At 47.0% G+C, this 22,315-nt stretch overlaps 1 protein-coding gene across 1 annotated transcript; it reads left to right on the top strand.

Moving 5' to 3' along the window:
• Positions 1-4,178: 4,178 nt before the first annotated feature.
• LOC116946594 (V-type proton ATPase subunit C 1-like) lies at positions 4,179-21,615 on the top strand. The gene is made up of 13 exons (XM_032961651.2): positions 4,179-4,393; positions 5,757-5,913; positions 7,971-8,038; positions 8,736-8,821; positions 10,133-10,227; positions 10,982-11,073; positions 12,399-12,497; positions 14,013-14,081; positions 15,227-15,319; positions 15,755-15,848; positions 16,634-16,731; positions 17,983-18,106; positions 21,372-21,615. The coding sequence occupies exons 2-13, from the start codon at positions 5,779-5,781 to the stop codon at positions 21,465-21,467; spliced, it is 1,149 nt and encodes a 382-aa protein (XP_032817542.1). The 5' UTR covers positions 4,179-4,393; positions 5,757-5,778; the 3' UTR covers positions 21,468-21,615.
• Positions 21,616-22,315: the final 700 nt, after the last annotated feature.

Below are 22,315 nucleotides of genomic sequence, written 5' to 3'. Positions count from 1 at the left end.
CTCCCCTATCTCCCCTCTATCTCTACCTCCCTCTCTCCCCCTATCTCCCCTCTATCTCTACCTCCCTCTCTCCCCCATATCTCCCCTCTATCTCTACCCCCCTCTCTCCCCTCTATCTCTACCCCCCTCTCTCTCCCCTATCTCCCCTCTATCTCTACCCCCCTCTCTCCCCTCTATCTCTACCCCCTCCCTCCCCCCATTGTCTAACACACTTGGACTGCGCCCCTACCTCGCGCTTTACTCCAACTTTTCGCGCTGTACTCCTACACGACCATTGGCTGCCCCCCGCCCATGCTGTTGACGCCGCACAGCCTTCTTTGCTGCTGCCTCGCAACTCTCTCGTCCCCCGCCCACTCACTTTGGAAGCCCTTAGAAGCAGTTGCATTTGGAGGCTTGCCCCCCTCTTTTCTCTCCACCTGATGAAGACCGCTTGCGTTTGCGATCGAAACGTCGTGGTTTTTTTTGGCTTTAATGTTAATTTATTTGTAATTAAATTTTATTTTCTATCTACGTGACTTTACCGAAAGAACCAAGAATATTATACTTATGTAGGGGATGTTCGAGCCACCTTCACGCACTCGCTACACGCAGACACGCAATCTCAACATAGCACACACCAATCACACGCACGGGAATTACACGAGACGGCGGTCAGGGGATTAAAGGGCACTGACGTCACACGCGCACGGCGCGCGATACGGAGATGTGGATTAGGAAGGAGGGCGGAGATAGAGGGTTTAAACGGGGCCGTGAAATGCGTGTTTGAGGTTGGATTTGAGTGGCTGTGGTTTGAAGAATAAAGAAGTGCTTAACCAGTCTCCGACTCCTCTACACTTAGAAGGACATGCACCGGATTATAAGACGCACCCTAAACTTTTTAATTGAAAATGCAGGGGAGAAAGCGCGTCTTATAATCAGAACAGTGTTGATGAATTTCTATGAATGTAATGGGATGTGGTTTCCTGAATATTAGTTCACCAGCCTTGGCTGAAGCAATCCTGAACCCTGCTGATGGGACGCTGAAGGTCGAAACCGGTGCAAGAAGTTATTCTTGCCTTGAATAATTGCTGCTGAAATGACGCGCTTCCAGAAGGCCGTGCGGCTGATGGGTTGTGGATATAATTGAATATCTATGTGGAGAAACGGATATGCGAAGGAGACATTGCTTATTTTGTTATTTATATATTCTCCACAACGATGCCAATTGTTATTCTTAACACGTGAAGGGGTTTGGCAACTAATACGATTGATAATTTATTTTTTGGGTCAGATGACGTAAGTCTAATTGTTGTATCGTGCACTCTCCTCCGTCCGACAGCCAATTCATAAAGTTGTCACGTGATGCACAATCGTGCCAATTCATGCTTCTGCAGCACCACCGATTTTATTGGAGAAGCAATACGCAACATTTTACAATTTGGTACGACCTTTCGCTGGTAGTTACAACCAGCATCATCATAAATCCTAGGCCTTTGTCAATCTGAGATGTATGGCAACCGCCTGATGATGCTAGTTATTATAATTCTTGGTGTTATGATGCTGTTTGTGATGAATGATGCCAATGACCACTGTAGTTTGAGTTATGCATGAATTGCATTGAGTGCTACGCCCCCTAGCGGACAGGGCGCAGCATCGCATCAAACGTATCGAGCGGTCCCGCATTGTTGGTGGAGGACAAATCCGAACGAGGGCTTTATTAAGGGGCCGTCCATAAATGACGTCACGCGATTTTGGAAGATTTTTGCCCCCCCCTCCCTCGTCACAAAAAGTCAGACCCCCCTCAAATATGACGTTAAAAAATATATAAAATATGCTTCAAATCGCTTTAAACTATTGTCATTGTACTTCTTTGGTTCTTTCGGTAAAGTCACGTAGAATGAGAATAAAATAATAAATTGATAAAATAAAATAACACAATAATATTCTCACGACGTTTCGGCCACAACACAAGCTTTAAATCGAAATTTATTGTCATTGTAGTGCGTATTTAATGTGGCGCTGCACTCTGATGTTGTAGGAGAAAACATTTATTAAAAAGTATATTTAATTAAGTAGAACGTGTTGTTTATATTTATTTAAAGTTGCGCATTTTGATGTGACGTCACATTTCTCAAACCGCCCCCCCCCTCGTCACACATTGTCACAAATGTCTGACCCCCCTAGGTGCGTGATGTCATTTATGGACGCCCCCAAACGAGGATTTCACCAAGGCCATAAACCGGACTAATGCCGGCTCTTTATTCACAGTAATCACGGTAAATTTGTGTTGTACTAACCCTGTAAACATAGAACGTTGTGCTATAACGTTGGACCAACCACATACCAAAGTTGGCCCAACGTTGGATGTTTACCGGTCCTTATTGACATTTTAACGGTAGATTTGTGTTCCACCAAGATACGCACGCCATAATAGAGTTTTTTTTTTATTAGATCGTGTAAATATAAATATGTTATTAAACCCGCCACCGCCCGACACATTTATATTGACGCGATCTAACCGAAAAAAAAAACTGTATTATGGATGATATTGGTCGCGAAAGCCTACGTGTTAAACATACGCACGCCTGTGTGAATAATCTACTGGATGCAAGGCGTCTTGGATACATTGCAACAGCATTTCAGTTTTATCCACTAGTTTTCTGGCCACATTTTTTTGACAAGAGATTAACACACAGATAGCCCGCCTTGTTGCCACACACCTCGCCCGCAAGATATATCACCCACTACATATACAGCCCTTCCCACACACGAGGCAGGACACTGTAAAAGGACATCCAGGCGAGCCACAATTGAACTCTAGTTGCGACATGGTACGGAAATGAAGCGTCTCCTTGACTCATTGATCAAAATCGATGTTTCGATTCAAGAGGTGCATCGCTATCGCTGATATTACACTGAGCTGCCCAAGCGAGAGCTTTACACGACTTGGATTGATTGAATTCATTCTCGGGAGAATCAATTCAATTCACTTCAATGTTACGGCAGGCAAACCCGGAGAGACTCCGATCGGCGGTGTGTAATATTATTTAGTTTTTAGGGGGACGATTTTTCGCAACGAATGCGGGATGTGGCAGTGAGGAAGGAAGGGATGGCGAGGTTTGGCGCATCAAAGGCATTGACCATCGTGACCCTCTTGACTTTGACTTGATTAGTAAGGTAGCTATGTCACGCGGTGCGAGGGGGAAGTGTGGTCGGAACAATGCACGCCCGACCGTCTCCCCCATTGAGGGTGTTCACGACCTCACAGTCACCGGTTTTCTCCAACACCAAACAAAATAGAGAGAGAGAAAAAAATCGCCAAATAGATGGCAAAACTGACTAAAGCAGAAACCCTCCTTACAACGAGTCTCGAGGCGCAAGCGACTCTCCAGAGTAAACGATGATGAGGATGATGATCATGAATACCTGACGACGACGGCGATTGTGGCGATTATGCGATGATGATGACGACGATAATCATTAGACAATGGTAATGATTATATTTTACCAAACATTACGATCCTATGACCACCATGAAAAGGATTAGTATTAATTTACAGTGATTATAATAATGATCCAATTATGATTATTCATATTAGACCACGATGGTTATTGCGATAATTCGTTGATTACAATCCATTTAAGAACGTTCATGATTTGTATGAATGATGGTATTGATGATAGCGACGATGGTGATGCTTGTTTATATAACGATAAAAAGTTGTTGGTTATCCATTGACAACGACGATGATGATGGGGGATGATGTTAAATGATTAACCCACAACTACGATTTCAGACCGACAGTCTTTAAAAAAAAAAACATCACACGAATTTGCGACCTCTTCGCACGGCGAACTTCCACGCATGTCTTTTCTCAGCAGTAAGCTCTCAACTAAGCTGCCCTTCAGCCACCTGCTGCCTCCACCACGTCCTCCATCTCCAACGAGTCCCGTGCAGGTTAGGTCTGGCTCGGAGCAGTAACGCACGTTCTCTGCCCGGTCACAACAGACCACACCGGTCCCAAACCACTTCGGGCCTCCCGGTACCTGTCACCCTATAGAGACACACACAGGGGATAGAGGGTTGGGGGGGGGGTTCTGGGTGGTGGGGGGAGGTGGGGGTAAGTAGTGGTGGGTTTCGGGAATGGGGTGGCTTTATAAGCTTGAGGATCACCGAGCCGCTGTCTAGGTGGTGAGTGGGAAGGTAGAGTAATCGAAGTCAGCACCATCATCGATCTGCCTGGAGTCTCTCTCCCTGGCTGTCCGTCCTCTGTCAAGACCGACGATGGACACGAGCCATGCGCTGGACTAGGGCCGCTGTTCGCGGTGGGGTGTAGTGTGGAGGGGAACCGACTGAACTTGCGGGACACTCCTGCGGCTGGCCGTTCGGTTACCTGCCCCCTGCCTCGCACAGGTGTGTAGTGATAAGCGAGTCGGGGTCGGACGACCACCGGCTACATTGTGTGATATGCATGCGAATAGATGGACACACGCCGATGCACAGAGAGACGCGCTTAGAAACAGACACATTGCGATATAAACACACACGCACACACCTGTGAGACGAGATAGCTGTGGGAGAGGGGATCGGAGGATAAAGAGGAGATGAGGAGTGTGTGTGTGAATGTCGTGTAGTTGCTCCTATACTCTGGCACTGTTCCTAAGATCTATAGCAAAGTCCAGCGGCGTTTCACTCGAAATCAGTAAATTAATAATGATCATCGTGCTGCCGTTGTGAGAGGGTTTGCAATCCACAATTTGGGTGCTTGGATTCGATCTCCCGTCGGGGCAGTTAAAACAATGAGCAGATCCTTAATACCCGCTCCGACCGCCGCTGTCCACCAAATGAGTTTTAATGGGCACGGTGAGTTGCTACTCGATGGGATGGCCAGTTCGTGCGTGTGGTGGGGTAGAACGTGGGTAGTACCGCCTCTTGCGCCGTGGTGGCGAGCTGTGAACTACCTCACCTGGTATACGGGAGGTCGTGGGATCGACCCTGACCCTGACGCCTGTATATTTGGAGTTTGGATGTCTATCTCCACGTGGTCGCGTGGACTTTTCTCCGGAACCTCCGGTTTTCCCCTCCACATTTAGATGCATGCGTTTCGCATATTTGGCTGATATAAATTTCCGCGCGATAAGCCACTTCGTTAGGCTATCATTTGTGATGGCCAGGTCGCTTCCGAAAAAGAGCTGCTATACAACTCAGTGGGCCTTACTTGGTAAAATAAAAAATATATATATATAGTTTCGTTTCAATGGTTCTATTCCAAGAGGTCTGTCCAGCGTGGAAGCGTAGGCCAATTCCCCTCCAGTGGGAATCTGTCTCCCTAGAGCTCCCTCTAGTGGAGTGCCTTCCTACAACAATGGTGTGAGTGAGTCATTGCAGGTCTGTACCTTTGTGATGAGCATCGCTAGATCGAAGCGGATGCCACTCCTCTACTGCTTCTAAAGTCTTTGACCACTGCCGTTCCTCCTCTGCCAGCATAACTGCCATCACCCCCTTACCTGCGACTGCTCCCAGTGGCTGGTCCGACACCATCGTTATTATTTAGCCTACAGTTGAATACAACAACGGCGATTCCAGACGCCGTGGAAACGACGTCCAGCTACAATTCAGCGACACGGAGACGGGGTTTATGAATCACGTAGAGATGGGGCGGTGCATCTGCTAAGGAAGGTCAAACAGGGGGCTTTTGCATTTGCGGTACCCGCAAGTAGGTCGCGGACAGGCTCACACGCTATAACGAACAATGTTTGTGTTTCGCCACTGCCAGGATTTGAACCTATACGGCGGGCATGTCTGCGAGCGAGCTGTGGATCGTTTGCGCGCCGGGGGAGCCCGGCGCTCCTCAGGCGTGGGAGAAACTCCAAGCGGCCACGGAGAGAGCTGGGCTCTCAGAGAACCACAAGTTCCACATCCCCGAACTCAAGGTATGGGGTGCCTCATCCACAAAGACCAAGACCCAAAAACCCCCTGCCGTATATCCTTAACAGACTTTTGGGACAAGTGCTGTGAGCGAGTGGCATCTATTAAGGGCGGCACGGCACACGAGGGGGTTTGTGGCCAGCACCACGCCCGCCCGGTCAATTTTGTCTCCCTAGTAGCGATGTTTACACACCGCACCAGCTACTTATTTGAAGCTAAGCCGACCTAGGAGAATCACAAACACAATGACACATAATGGCACACATACACACTGACACAATGAATCACACTCTGACACACAAACGCAATGACACTCAATGAGACACACGCACTGACACAATGACGCATTGACACAATTATTCACACGCTGACACAATGACACACACGTTGACACACAAACACAACGATACACAATGACACACGTGCACTGATATATCGATTTACAATGACACACAGATAAATGAACGATGACAAATTGGTTGCTGATACTGCGTTGGTAGTGGTGCAGAGGCACAAATAAAAAAAACTCACCACGTTTGTCAATTACTTTGCCGCAAGAGCGTAACATATAATTGGTGACGTTTCGGGCAACAACCCTTCTTTATAGCACTAAATAAGTGACGTTTCAGGTAATTACCATTTTTATAGCACATCATTCGATTTACGCGCTTTGAAGAAGGGTCATTGCGCGAAACGTCACCTATCACATATATTTTTCCTTTTTCAGGCCACACACACACACGGTGTAACTGACGAACACGTTGGGTTTTGTTGCACAAACAATGACACACTCGCTCACTCACACGTTGACAATGACACAGACAAAGATAGGCACTGACACAATGAGACGACGACGACACAATGACACGCGACACGTGTCCCCCGCGACCTTGGCCCGGCCAGTCGCCTCCCGTTGGGGGCCGGGCCGCTCCGGTTATTTTCGCAGCTGATGGGGACATTAACCCCCCCCCCCAACACTTCTCCAATTCACACTCACCCCCCACCCACCGACTTACCCCACTACAACCCCCCTCCCCCAGCACCCGCCTAGTGCGGTGTGGTGCGGACTGGTTGCCAGTGTTGTGTATACAGCACGGGGCCCGCTGGCGTGCACCGCTGTCTCTTTAGAGGGCAAATGACTCCACCTCTTCCTCCTCCTCTCGACAAGTCCCCATAAAAGGGTGGACGTGACGGGAGACTCGGGAGGCTCGTGTATTGGCTCTGGCATCGACACTGAGCCACGATGAGCCCGCACCGATGGCATGGATGCTGGGTTCGGTTTGCAAGCGACCCGTGAATGAACCTAGACGGTTGTTAAGTAAGAGAGAATTGCCAACCATGCCAATCAATGTAGCAGGACCCTCCTTAACAAACAAAAAAGGATTGAGATTCAGTGATGGCTGATTTTCATAAATTGATATTATGATTTCTGCTTGATGGTCACCAATTAGTGCATACATACAAAGACCCCCCGTATAGCCTTAACAGACTGTAGGGGCAAGTGCTGTTAGCGAGCACCTATAAAGGCTGGCACGGTACACGAGGGGGTGGGTGGCCAACACCACGCCCGGCCGCCTTTGTCTAATGAAGAGTAATGCCAATAATTTATCGAGGATTTCCTCACTGAGTCTCTGCTACTTTGTGACGTTTGGTAAATCCATTAATTTGTGCTTAGGATGTGCGAGGAAACCGGCGTACCATGTGAACACCCATCACGTGACGCGCACAACTTCGTACAGATCGATTAAATAAATCAATTGTATGTATATATTAATGTACTGCCATCTCCTTCGCAGCCCACGTGAGCTCACACCATTCTCGTGTGAATAATACATGTACATACAGCCTGTGTTTGTTCAATCCACTGCTAGATGAGTGCCGTGCTGCTTGTAAGGCGTTATTTGACCATACTTCATCACGCTGCCCGGTACGGGTTGATGACGGCGGTGAGCATCGTCGTTAGAGCACACGGAACGGTAACAATGATGGTTGATGGAACAATCTCCAACGGTATTCACTGACCTCTCTGGGGCCCGCCTACCACTCCCCATGCCACACACAGGTGGGGACGCTAGACTCGCTGGTCAGTATGTCTGATGACCTCGTCAAACTGGACACCTTTGTGGAGGGGTAAGTGGTGTGTGGACGTGTGTGTGCCAGTGTGTTTGGGGAGCGGAGGTGTAGTGGTTAGCGCGCTGCGCAACGAACCCGGCCCCCCCCCCCACCCCGGGTTCGATTCCCGCTCACAGCCAACAACGGCGACGATTATTTGAACCGGTTCTGGGCCCCTCCTAGGTCGACTCAGCCTCAAATGAGTACCTGGTGAGGTGTTTAAACATCGCCACTTGAAAGACAAAGGCGGCCGGTCGTGGTGATGGCCACCCACCTCCTTGTGTGCTGTGTCGGCCTTTATAGGTGCTCTTTAGCAGCACTTGCCCCAACAGTCAGTTAAAGGATATATGGGCTATATGGGGGATCGTTTGGGGACACGTGGATGGGGAGCGGTCGTGTAGCGGTTAGGGTGCTGCGCTACGAACCCTGCAGACCGGTGTTCGATTTCCGCTCATGGTGGCAGTTCGAGGGCTGTCAAGGGCAAGTGGTGGGGAGACAGAAGGGCAGATCGTAGTAGGAGACGCAGACACCAGGATGCCATTCCTGATTATTTTCGACTTGAAAAAAAATATCTTGAGACTCATCGACGCTTTTTCTGGATAAAGGGGATTATTATTATTAGGATTGTAATTGTTGTTATGAATTATTAAGCGAACTAGGCAATGAGTGAGCGAATGAGTGAATTCATTGGTCTGGCGTTTTTATGTCCGTACAGCGTCGTTCGCAAGATCACACAGACCATGGTGGACGTCTTGGAGGATGCGCGTGACAAGGCACGGGAGAACCTGGTGGCTAACGGGGGTACGGCGCGGATTAACGGGTTTGGGGAGCGGTAGTTGAGCAAGGACGCGGTATATCAGTTCGGATTCGAGGATAAACACGATTTTGTGTGGCCGTTAGACACACGTAGAGCGTCGGATAAACTGGAATTTCATGAATAGGTGGCCTGATAAAGGTGGCCCATGTGTGTAAGATAAAAGGAACGGTGTTTGGTGGATCGAACAAAGACGGTCACTGCATCGCGCGCTTTCAGATGCACTTCTGCGGCCGTCTGGAATGCTCTTCCTTCCAATATTAGGAAGCCACTGGAGCTATGCGATTTGAAACATAGATTTAAACCTTTTCTTCTTTAGAACTGCTTTTTTGTGTTTATTTTGTCCGCCTTCCCCCGCACATCCGATAGCATGGTTGGCTACAAAGGGTGCAAAAGAAGTTCAACATACATGCATCATTGGGAGGTGGAGGTCAGGGCCGACTCACACATATCTGCGTGGCGCAGCTACAGTGACCAGGTTATGACGGAGTCATATCTCGATTCGCCCATCGTGGTCTGGTCACCCTGCCTGCCCACGTGGACAAGCATCACCGGCCCTGCCCAGCCTCCTCATCACTCATCATCAATAATAATCATTATCATCATCATAGCATCGTAATAAAATAAATCATACATCACTCGTCATGAATGATCATCAATTATAATCATTGATCATCAACCAATCACCTACAAATCATCATCATATCATAATCGGCAGCAATCATTATCATCATCAGCAGCAGAAGAATAATCATGAGCATATGAATCAGAGGCATCATCAGTAGTAGCACCAGCAGAATCATCGCCATTATTATCATCATCAGCAGGAGCCTCTGCCAGGTCGCCTCAGCCTTAGATTAGAAGCTTATGCGGTGTGTAAATATCAGTACTGGGGAGATCAAGGCGGATAGGCGTTGTATTAGCCATTATTACCCCCTCGTGCGCGGTCTCGGTTTCAATAGGTGTTCGCTAACAATCTGTGCGGCTGTAGGGGAAGCTTCCTCTATCAGTCATAGAGGAAGCAATGGTGCAGTGGTAAGCGCACTGCACTACGAACCCCGGGTGGTCAAGTTTTATTTACGCTCACCACCTCGTCAGTGACGAATATTTGAACCGGTCTTGGGTCTCTGCTAGGTTGACTCAGCCTTAAACGATTAGCTATTGTGTGGTCTCGGCATCGGCACTGGAAAGACAAAGGCGGTCGGGCGTAGTACCCGCACTTGCGCAATAGATTGTATGGAAATATGTCATATATTTGTCTTTGTATATGTACTCACTATTTGAACTCTTGACCTCAGCTGACCCAATGACCTACGTGACCAAGTTCCAGTGGGACATGGCTCGCTATTCGGTGCGGCAGCCACTGCAGGCCGTGGCAGATGTCATTGCTAAGGTACTTACGCACGCACACACAGACCGTATACGCATGCACACACAAATACACAGATTCCCCGTATTGCTTTTAACAGACTATTGGGGCAAATACTGTTCGCGAGTAGCACCTATGAAGGGTATGGCTCACGAGGGGGTGGGTGGTCAGCACAACGCCCGGCCGCCTTTGTCTCCAGAGTGGTGACATTTAGACATCGCACCAGGTTGAAGATCAGAGTCTGTCACAGGCAGAGGAGACGAGGAAATGAGGGATGGAGTTGGCAGCACGCATAGCTGGGGGGGGGGGGGGGGGGGGGCTCCAGACAATGAGGGCAGCAACAGAGAGAGAGTGACCTCCCTCCTATTGAGTGAAGTAAAATCGTCATTTATTTGTCCAGGAAAGCCTCGCAGAGTCTCAAAACTTTTTGTCAGGAGGGTCCTGCTGCATTGTAATGTTTGACCAGTTCCACTAAAGAGTAATTTATTTGTTGCATGTGGAGGGAAACCGGACTTCTAGGATAAATGTCCACATGTGTGTGTGGGGCAAAGGTGGGCGGGTCTATAGAACAACAACCGCTGACTTTCTCCACAAAGTGGGACGTATTTTAACGACCCCGGGAAGGATGATGGGCTGAGTTAACCCCCACGAAATTGAATTCGTTCATCTGGCCGTAGCCAGGCGGGAGGAACTGGGAGCTGCGTTAATTTCGTCGCTGTTCAAGGGGTTCTTGTCTCGTGAGGTTACACACTGACGAGCAAAGCCGTGTCTCGCCCAGCAAGTGTCGCAGATCGACTCCGACCTCAAGGGCCGCGCCTCGGCGTACAACGTGCTCAAGAGCGGCCTGCAAAGCATCGAGCGCAGAGCCACGTGAGTCTGCCGTCCGTACGTGTGGAGTACACGTGGTGCCCTTACAAAACACATGCATATCCCTCTCAATATCCGAGCACCACCTTAAAGGCCCGCCGGCTTTCCGCCCTACCTGCCCCCGTTTCCACCACCAAAACGCCAAGCGGCCAGCAACAACCAGCGAGTGCCACTGAATGTGTAATAGATACGCGTTAACACGTTTCTGGATTTGATCAAGGTTGTTGGGTATGAGGGCGTGAGAGGATAGACGATGGGAAGGAAGGTGGTTTGCAAAGTGGAGCGGTGCGAGGTGAATAAGTAGAAAGGTAAGCGCTGTAGCCTGCAGTGTTGTGAGTGAGTGGGTGAGTGTGTGGCGAGGTGCAGTGCGATGGTGGAGCAGTGTAAATGAGAGAAGACAGTATGGGAGGAGGAATCACTGAGTGAAGTTCACGGCAACAGCAATTGTGGTGGTGGTAGTAGCGATGAAAGAGTAACAGGGAGGCGACTGGCTGCTGGCGAGTGAGTGACGGAAGTTCATCGGGGAGGTTTGGTTGAAGGCAGATAGCGTAGGTACGTTTACACACGTACCAGTTTGCCTAATCCTATACCTGTCCACCCGTAAAAAATAAAGACAAAGATCCCCCGTAATGCCTCAGCAGAATTTGGGACAAGTGCTGTTAGCGAGCATCTTTGAAGGCCAGCATGGCACACAAGGTGGTGGGTGACCAGCACCACCCCCGGCCGCCTTTGTCTTCCCAGTGCCAATGTTTATACACACCAGGTACTCATTTGGGGCTGAGTCGACCTACCCATACACACACCAGCACACCTTCACATTCTTACACTTGCATAGACGTGCACAAGTAGAGTACACGTACTATATACACCTTCACCTGTGCATCTAAGTGTGCATCTCTACACCTCCACGTACTGTATAATTATATTTCGATTTAAAACTTTCGTGACTGCAAGGATTCATCTTCGTTGGTTCTTTCGGTAAAGTCACGTAGAATGAGAATAAAATAATAAAATAAAGCTATACAATTCTCACGACGTTTCGGCGACAACACAAGTGGCCTTGTAGCTCTGTCGTCCCGACAGGTTTGTTCCTTTCACCTGAAGAAGGCCACTTGTGTTGTGGCCGAAACGTCGTGAGAATTTTATTGTTTTATTTTATAATTATAATTGAATGAAGCTGATAATACCACTGCTGTGCGTGATGATTAGATGTTGCTGCTGATGATATTGCTGCTGCTGCTGCTACTGGTGATGCTGCTGCCACTGCTCCGGCTGGTGCTGATTATTCTGCAACCGCCGCTGTTGTGGATGGTTCTGCTGTCCCACAGTGGCAGTCTGATGACGCGGAGTCTCGCTGACATCGTCAAAAAGGACGACTTTGTTCTGGACTCGGAGTACCTCATCACCCTGCTGGTTATCGTGCCCAAGTGAGTCCTTACCACGTCACCGTTATCATCATCATCGTGGTTACATAACAAATCCTCCTGGAGAACTCCCACCTTCAGGAGACCGTGGGGTAGTGCGGTGGGGGGTGCACGTGTTCAACCCCGCTGGACGCACAGCGCCAGCCAGAAATAGGGCTGAACGATTAATCGATTTAAAATCGCAATTTGAAACAATGAGATTAGCAAATCGCAAAAGATGCGATTTTTTTGCGATTTGAAAAGTCCTATTACTTTCTTATTGGAATTTTCCTTTGTATTATTATAACTTTATTTATTTAACTTAACAATTGTTCTATGTTTGATCGTTCTATTTCAATTAAAACATTTTCATAAATACATGTTGGAAGAAATTCATATCTTTAAAGTTCTCATCCTTGCATTAGATTATATATATAGAGCAGTTCATATTTTGATGGTACCATGTGGTAATGCTCCATCACATATTTTAAATCTATTACACAGTTAATATTGAACTGAAGCTTTACTTAAACAAAATTTAATCGCAAATCAAATCGCAATAACCTGTCAGAAAAAAAAAATCGCAATCGGATATTTTCCCCAAATCGTTGAGCCCGAGCCAGAAAGCACCGCCGTGAGTGTTGGCGCCCCCTCGTGGACGGTTTGTGGCTCTCTCCGGGCGCGGACTCCCCGTGCACTTCCGCGACATCGAGCAAAGCGACAAGGGATTTGGCTGCACCATTCCAACACGAGGGTTGTCGCGAGCAGGCGCGGGTTCGTCCACTAGGGGGCGTTGCGGCGTCGCACCCGCCAAGCAGCCGGACATGATAAAACTATTTTTCTAATTGAAAAAAAAATACTTTTATCTCAATTGTTTAGTTGTAATTTTTTTTTAATTTATAACGATGATTTAAACGTGAATTTCCTAATGTAGATAACATTTTGAGTTGTTCACATTAGAAACCGCTGCAACACCGCAGGCTGATTTGTGCCTCGGGGAGGTCTCGGGGTGGCTGTGAAGGCGTCCGAGTGTTGTTGTTTGATTTCTGTGTGCGTTTGTGTGCAAGTGATAATAATAATAACTATGCCATTAATTTACCCGGGAAAGCCCGAGTCTCAAGATTCTCTTTTATTTAAGCAGGTTTCTCTGCTAGACTCTATTCTATACAGACGGGGACAGGTGGACTCCACATTTTTTTGGTTGTACCGCCTCCTGCTGGCAAGCCAGGGAATTATGGAACCTCCTCGACGCCAACGGGAAGGGAGTTTCGCAACCTTTGAGCGATCCACCAAGCCTCGCTGCCTTCTCAGAATGCTGAATTTCAAGCCCACGTGCTTTGCCACGGGATAAGGAGGATAACGTGACGGTGCAATGCGATCGAATGGCGCGCAAGATTTATGATGTATTGCGGCATTATGAGACCATTAGGGGTAGGGATGAATTCTTGGATGGCTTCATCGAGCAGTGGAGAGATCACGGCTGATTGATGATAATGATATGTATGTATATGTGGGTGTGTTGTGTGCTGTGTACCACAGGCCTAATATTGGAGACTGGAACAAATGCTACGAGACTCTGTCTGAAATGGTTGTCCCACGGTCGAGCCGGTAGGATGCAGAACTCGGATCTCAAATGCCCCAATCTCGATACAACACGATTTGAATGTATACGATTATATACAACCATCAGAAGCAGCAGCGTCATAATTTGTATTATTAGTAACAACAGCAGAATCGCTTTCATCATGTTAACTCAACCCCCAAAGTTTCAAACAATACGTAGAAATGTGTATCCTGCAAAAAAACCTATAATCATTTCCTGAAGAAGTGCATTGTGGTCTTCTTGTCTTAGGTGACTGCATAATGCATTATTTGTGTTTTGGTTTGAAATTCATGGTCTTGAAGTCTGCACTATTATTCTGTCATGATGAATTTTTCTCATCATTTACAAGCTTGACTCTTGTTGGCATTTAGCCATGCTAATTGGCACCCATAGTGCAGAGGTGGGGACTTCATATGCAGTGTATGGTTCCCAGAAGTACACCTAGCATCAGTGATGACCGGTGGCTATACTGCACCGATGAGGTATAATAATGATGAAACTGGTCCACAGTTTTATATCACCACACCACTGCTGCTGGTGCTGTCAGTCGCGCACATTTGCTCAAGTTTATTTTGATGGTGACCATATCACAGACAAGAGCACCACAATGCACTTCTTCAGGAACTGCTGATTGTTTTCACATCCTGTAGTAAAATATGTTTTGTCCACGTTTCTGTGCGGTTTTTGTTCAACGCTTGTTTTTTTCCTGCACTATTTTGTTCTGTTATGATGGGTTGCCCTCGTCATTTCCAGATTTGATGAAATCCCAGAGATATCTACGAACCCAATATCTCTAGAGTCTAGAGGAGGGGTAGGCAACCAAAACTGTCATCTACCAAGGCGCATGCGGATCTTTCATCCACCACATGCGGCTCTATGAAAGGGGCGTAATGCATAACTACTATCACAGTAGCAAAGAATTATAAATGTCGCCCGTGTTGTGCCGAAAATTGTCAGTATATATACACTTATTATAGAACACTTGGCTCTTTGCATGACTCATACGTACTTTTTGGCTCTTGGTCTGTTAGAGGTTGTCCACCCCTGATCTCGAATCCTAGACCACAGGCGGGCATCAGCCACTAGAGCTGCTGCTCCCACATGCTTCTATCGTCGACTATTCACGCTGTTTTATTCGCCCCTCTGCCAGGATCGTGTTCGAGGACCCAGAAGGCTACATGTGCACTGTGACGCTGCTGCAAAAAGCTGTGGAGGATTTCAAGCAAGAAGCCCGGCGGAACAAGTACAGTTTGATAGCGTGAACACGATCTGCAAAAAAATATCAACGCGATACGGTTTCGTACTGCGCACGGCTGTGGCCGCATCTCGATACGGTGGCGAGACGTTCACACCCCTCGCCTGGTATTCAAGTCGTGGGTTCGATACCGACCCTGACACCTGCTGTATATATGGAGTTTGCATGTTCTCCCCGTGGTCGCGTGGATTTTTCTCAAAGGTCCAGACACAAACCCACTTGCTGTACTACCACCTCCAGGCAAATACTTGCCCAATCAGATTATGGGATTTTCACAATAACTAAACAACAATATTAATAACACGGAAATTATATATAATCAGTTGGACAGCTGTCTGCCTAATAATTTAATAGACGATGATGATCGATGGATTTATGAGTTTGCTTGGGTCGGCTGCTAATTTCGCGAACTTTGGGCACCAGGTTCATGGTGCGCGACTTCCAGTACAACGAGGAGGCGCTAAAGGCAGACAAAGAGGAGATAAACCGACTCATCACGGACAAGAAGAAACAGTTTGTACGATGCACTCATCACAAACACGAGTATCACCGCTACCACGACTGTCATCATCATCAGCGGCACCATTTTTACAAGCTACGTTATAATGAAGATCGTCGTCAAATCATATTATCGTCCGAAAGAGAATAGATTAATTAAAGTCATTGAATGTATCTTCATAATCATCGTGAGCATTGCCATATGAAGCAACAACAGCAAAATCATAATCCAGTTTGTCATTACTTCTATAATTAGCAGCCATTACGAGCTTAAAGAAGTTAGCAATTATCATTGTTATCATCTTCAGGCGGCATCATCATCATCAAATCCATCATCATGGTCAATATCAATGTCATCAATATAAACATCATGAAAGCCATCATCATAAGGATCCTTTGGTATTGTATGTCATTTAAAAAAATCATATACTGTCATACCATGAGTTTCAGCATCAGCTGCCAAATCTGCCCAGTGCCAGACTGTTGCCTCAATGAGCCCACTGCTGGTTTGAAGTAAAGGCCACTGACAAACTGGCTGATTTAGTAAATGACTGAATGGCCCATTGCTTAACCAACTAATGACCAGACCAATCCATTGACCGACCGACTGGCTAACCAAATGGCCAAGTGACTGGTTGACTGACAGCTGACGTACCGACTGACCAAATAATGACCAAACGACTATCTGATGGGCCAATTGCCAGACCGACGGATTGACTGATTCACTCTCCAAATGACCAACTGATAATGCGACTGACTCACTGCCAATTGACCTGCTGACCCACTGTTACGTGTGTGTTGCAGGGCCCTATGGTGCGCTGGCTGCAGGTGAACTTTAGCGAGGCGTTTGTGGCGTGGATCCACCTGAAGGCGTTGCGCGTGTTCGTGGAGAGCGTACTCAGGTGAAGACCAATGCCGCAGTGAGAAATACCGAGGATCAAACGCAAAAAAATATATTAATTTATTAATACTTGTTAGCTAGGAAAGTCTCAGCCCCACGATGGCGAGATGTTAACTACCTCGCCTTTTATACAGGAGTTCGTTGGTTCCATCCCGACTCTGACGCCTGTATATTTGAAGTTTGCACGTTCTCCCCATGGTCGCGTAGATTTTTTTCCGGGTCCTCCGGTTTTTCCCTCCACATTTAGAAAGACGCGTTGAGAGTATTGGGCTGCTATCAATGTCCACATGATACGCTACTTCATTGAGATATCATTTCTGGCCAGGTCGCTTCTGAAAAAGAGCTATATAGCTCAGTGGGCCTTACCTGGTAAAATTAAAAAAAAAATTGTTTAGAGTCTCAACTCTTGTTTAGGAGGGTCCCACCAAGTTTTCGTAGGAAGGGGCAATGTTGCTATATTGTATTGACATGTGACCAACGCACTTACAGTGCACACAAAAATTGCGTGCCCCGAGTGTTGATAAAGGATTGTTAGAGTGACTTTAGAAGCGTTTCCCGTATATCTTCTGGAGTAATTCTGACACACGGCGGTGCACTGCTTGTTGTCGGAATTCCAAATAGAAATGTTGTTCTCATCACGTGACACCTACAGCACAATTTGAATATAATTGGGAAGATATTACCAAGCCCTCAGCGGACATAACATGGACATAACGATAAGGCAGATGAAACATTGACCTAACCTGGGCATTGATCGGCGTCCCATTATCTATGGACCAGCCGTATATATATAGCTATGGAATGATTGTTGAACTGCTTAGAAATGTTCGAATCGTGAAGGAGTCAGAGGATATATCTAGCAGTGCATCCTGACCAAGTGTCTTTATGTGGGTCGATTCACTATAATGAATATTCTTAATGGTTGTGAGCACAGTGCTCAGGAGTCTAAAGACAAAACTGACAATTCAGAACCATGGCTTCCATATGGCACCACGGACCTTCACCAGGTTATAAAAAGCAAAGATGTAGGTCTTGTTTAAATTCCCTACACATCTGCAGTCGACATACTGCTCCTGACTAAAACTACAATGGGGCTCCACAAGCTTCTCTTGAATGTGCCTGGCAAGACAATGTCAAATCAATCTTGTCAGGCAGTCCTATCCTTACACGGTAAGCAGGTAGATGCCCAGATAATTGTACTAAATCACAACTCCCACTTCTTGCGTGTACGTTACCCGCTTACCCACCCTAGGTATGGGCTCCCTGTCAACTTCCAGGCGGCACTGCTGAAACCACGCAAGAACCAAAAGCGACTCAGAGAAGTGTTACAGCAGCTGTACAAGCACCTCGATAATGGGGCCGGCATCTCTGTAGATGTGAGTGGCCATGCATTTTCACGTCTCATTTCCAGGATCCCTACCTCCCTGCCATACGCAAGGGATGCTTTCCTGGGAAATGCTGCTTAACCCGAATTTACTTTAAGCGAACTCTAATTTCCCATAGACGTAATGTTATATTGAGGGGTTGCGTTCCTAGCCGACGTTTCTGGAAAAAAAACACATTTCTTGACTGAATCTCATGAAGTGTTCAAAAATGGATGAGTATAAGTTCATATACATTTTAACTCTTAATAAATTCCAATGTGTATTAATTCACATATCTACAAAGACACCAAGTACAGCCTACATGGACAAGTACTGTCAGTGAGTACCTGTGAAGACCAGAATGGCATACGAGGGAGCTGTCGTCTCTCCCGTGCTGATATTTTTACATTCTGCACCAGGTACTCGTTCAATGCTCAATTAACCTAAGGGAGGCCCAGGACTGCTTCAGGTATTCTATGCCACTGATGTTAGCCGTGGACTGGAATTGAAGTCGGGTAATTGGGTTCGTAGCGCATTGGGCTAAACACTGTTCCACACACAAAGACAAATATCCCCTGTATCGCCTTGAACTGTTTAGGGAAAGTGCTGTGAGCGAGCTCTACAAACACTTGTACACTCACGCATGATGCACTCTACTCATATCCTCGTTAATGTATACACACATTCTCGCGTACACGCTTGCACTCACATATAAACACAACCTCACACTCACAAATGTACGGACACACACTCTGTAGTCTCACTTGCACATTACACAATCATGCTTACTCACGTGTGCTGGCTACTAACATTTACTAACGTACACACTGCTCAAATACACACTTTGTACACATACAGCACCCTCAGGTGTGTACACCCTTGTGCATTCACGTCCAACGACACCGACGACTCTTAATAGTGGGAGCCCTCCTTTGTTGTGGACACAGCAACAACACTCGGCACGGGCTTCGTTTTTCTGTATGTTTTGAAGCTCGTCCCTTCTTCCCTCGAAGGTGTCCACTCTCCTCGTGCTCTATCTCTCTCACCTTTTATCCATCTCGAGCCCCCCTTTCTCGAACTCTCCCTCAACCTTGCGATTTAAAGCTTACGTGACTGCAGGGATTCCATATGCTTGGTTCTTTCGGTAAAGTCGCGTAGAAGGGAAACAATGAAATAATGAAAATATAAAACAATAAAATTCTCACGACGTTTCCACTGCCAACACAAGCAATCGTCATCAGGTGTGAAAACCACAGCAAGAACATTTTGTTTGAAAAAAGTGGCGGTTCCCCCCCCTCAACCCATCCCCCCCCCTTCAACCCTTCCCCCCCCCCTCAACCCTTCCCCCCCCTCAACCCTTCCCCCCCTCAACCGTTCCCCCCCCTCAACCCTTTCCCCCCCCTCAACTCTTCCCCCCCCCTCAACCCTTCCCCCCCCCTCAACCCTTCCCCCCCCCTCAACCCTTCCCCCCCCCCTCAACCCTTCCACCCCCCCTCAACCCTTCCCCCCCCCTCAACCCTTCCCCCCCCCCTCAACCCTTCCACCCCCCCCTCAACCCTTCCCCCCCCCTCAACCCTTCCCCCCCCCCTCAACCCTTCCACCCCCCCCTCAACCCTTTCCCCCCCCCTCAACCCTTTCCCCCCCTCAACCCCCCCAACCCTTTTTGTCCCACAGCCAATCCCCGTCCTCCTCCAACGGTTCCCAATCGTCGCATCCGGGGTTTTGCTCTGTTCCCGCTTTTTCTCCCGTTTGAATCTTTTCCTCCAATCACTTTAAACCCTGCCTCCTGACCAATCATCGTGGTTGCTTCTGCAGCCAATCCCCGTCCTTCTCCAACGGTTCCCAACCGTCGCATCCGGGTTCCCCACAGTTTCCCGCTTTTTCTGTTCAAAACCTTTTCCGCCAATCACTTCAAACCCTGCCTCTCGACCAATCATCGTGGAGGCCTCTTTCCGCCAATAGGAGACATTGGCCTACTTTTTGCACGCTTTTTATTACTATTATTTTACACGATTTTTATTAACTCGCTTTGTTGTCGTTGTTCTATCCTCAAATCTTGTAACTCAATTTTTACCCACTTCCCAATGTGGTATCGACTGCAAACTTGTTATACTTATGTCATACTGATGACAATACTATATTCTATCAGAAAAAAGAAAAAACATTTTAAAACATTATTTTTATATATTATGTTTCGGCTTGGGTTTAATTGTACACGCTCAACTGACGTTGGCTGTAAATGACCACGGTCCCCTTACGTTATAGAAAGCTTCGGGGCCACTTTCTGGAGTTCTTCCATTACTCGTACGGTACATTTAATTAAATCGTGTTTTAAAAAAAAGTTTTGTTTTAATATTACTTTTGAAGAACAATTTGGCTATACATTGGCTTAGGGCGAGTCCTTCTTAATTTCGGAATATTGCACATGCATCAAGCAAACACGTTCATAGGAATGGTATTCATTTAGCTTTACAGTTTATCACAACCCCGTTAAGCATAAACAACATATATTAGTTTATCAACAAAACAACTGTAAAGGCCATTCACTTGCAATGGAATGAAGCAAACATTTTGTAGGCAGAGCCCATTCGGTCAACACACAACAACGCTTCCCTATCTCAACTGTGACCCAACTCGGCAACCATCCACGATTATCAATCCTCCCACTGACCATAACCCTACCCCCCAAACCGCACCTGCAGAACTTCACCATGTCCTCCCTCCCCCCATTCATGTTTTGATTTTCGTTTTCAGTTTTGGTGTGCACAGCATTCGCAGTGTGCCGCGATCTATGACATCCATTTGATTCCCAACCGTACATCATCATCATCAGTGGCGAGTGCCATTGGGGCATGTCCTGAGCCTTCCCGATTTACTCAACCAGAAATGGATACCTCGTGTGAACATCAGGACTGGAGTGACAGGCAGCTGGGCATAGTACTGGTCAAGACACCCTTCGGTGTGTCATATCAGCCTTACTTAGTAGGTGCTCGTGAACAGAATGCACCCCTTGGCAAAAAAAATAGGGGGGCTCATCTTGTAGAATTATGCAGAGTGAAGGCCTCCCCACGTGGGTCATGGGTGTTTTATTTGACCATACTTCACCATGCTGGTCAGTGTTCGTTAAAGGTTCTCAGTACTGGTTCATGAATGTCATTCCCAAATGATTTTTTTGTCCATAGCCAGGAATTAAACTCAAGCACCGGGTTCATAGATCAGTGTGCTAACGACACTTTTCACCTTTGTCTTTGTATGCGGGCTTGTGTTTCTACAACAGGCGAGTATGGACCTACCAGGAATGAGCTTCAATAGCCAGGACTACTACCCATATGTGCACTTTCGTCTCGACCTTAATCTCCTCGAAAGCAAATAGGAGGAACAAGAAGTCTTCTGTTCATTCATGAACGCGGCAGAGGGAGCCACGACTTACTTTCAGGAACCTCAGGATAGTTGACCAATTCCTTATGGAGTAACCTACCTGCTGTACTATCTTCTGGCCAACTTGAAGGCTGTCCAAAGTCTCACTCGCGAACACACGATCAAAAAATATATTCAAATAAAAGCTTTATTGGAGCCAATAGTTCATGCAGCAACACCGTGCTGATGACGGAGTTCGTAACCAAATCAAGGCAAGGATCCCACATCAGTACCCAGTAGCACTGGCGTATGAGACAACACGTTACCGACGGGTTTCGGTGAAGTTAAAGCCGGTAGCCAAATATCCACTGAATTATCATGAAATCAGAAGGCCAACCCGTTAATGAAATGTGTTCTAGTTTTAGCGCTTACAAAAAACTCCCCACATTTGTATACGCTTGATATTCAGAAAGTGTATCAAATCGTGGTTACCAAGCATGAATCCAAACGCTGAAGAGACAGCCGAATTGACTGTTGCTCTATTGACTTTTCAGAAAAGTCAATACAGCACTAAATACTTTAGCGCACCATTTTCTGCATACAAGTAATTTGAGAAAACATTTAATTAGTTGGTTCTCAAATTTTGATTTAAAGCTTTCGTGACTGCAGGGATTCATATTCTTGGTTCCTTCGGTAGTCACGTAGAAGGGAAACAATAAAATAATAAAAATATAAAACATAAAATTCTCACGTTTAGATTGCAACACAAGCAATCACGTGTGAAAACCACAGCAAGAAAATGTTTTTCTTGCTGTGGTTTTCACACCTGATGATTGCTTGTTGCAGTCGAAACGTCGTGAGAAT

The sequence above is a fragment of the Petromyzon marinus genome, chromosome 27, assembly GCF_048934315.1.
Source record: "Petromyzon marinus isolate PM22_M1 ecotype Great Lakes invasive population chromosome 27, UKy_Petmar_22M1.pri1.0, whole genome shotgun sequence".
Classification (NCBI taxonomy): domain Eukaryota; kingdom Metazoa; phylum Chordata; class Hyperoartia; order Petromyzontiformes; family Petromyzontidae; genus Petromyzon; species Petromyzon marinus.
This window is presented reverse-complemented; position numbering and strand designations above follow the sequence as displayed.

Excerpts from the sequence above, each read along its gene's own strand:
- LOC116946594 (XM_032961651.2), top strand. The coding sequence starts at position 5,779 with ATGTCTGCGAGCGAGCTGTGGATCGTTTGCGCGCCGGGGGAGCCCGGC. Across the intron at positions 10,228-10,981 it reads TGGCAGATGTCATTGCTAAG|CAAGTGTCGCAGATCGACTC; the intron begins GTACTTACGCAC and ends TGTCTCGCCCAG. Across the intron at positions 12,498-14,012 it reads CTGCTGGTTATCGTGCCCAA|GCCTAATATTGGAGACTGGA; the intron begins GTGAGTCCTTAC and ends TGTGTACCACAG.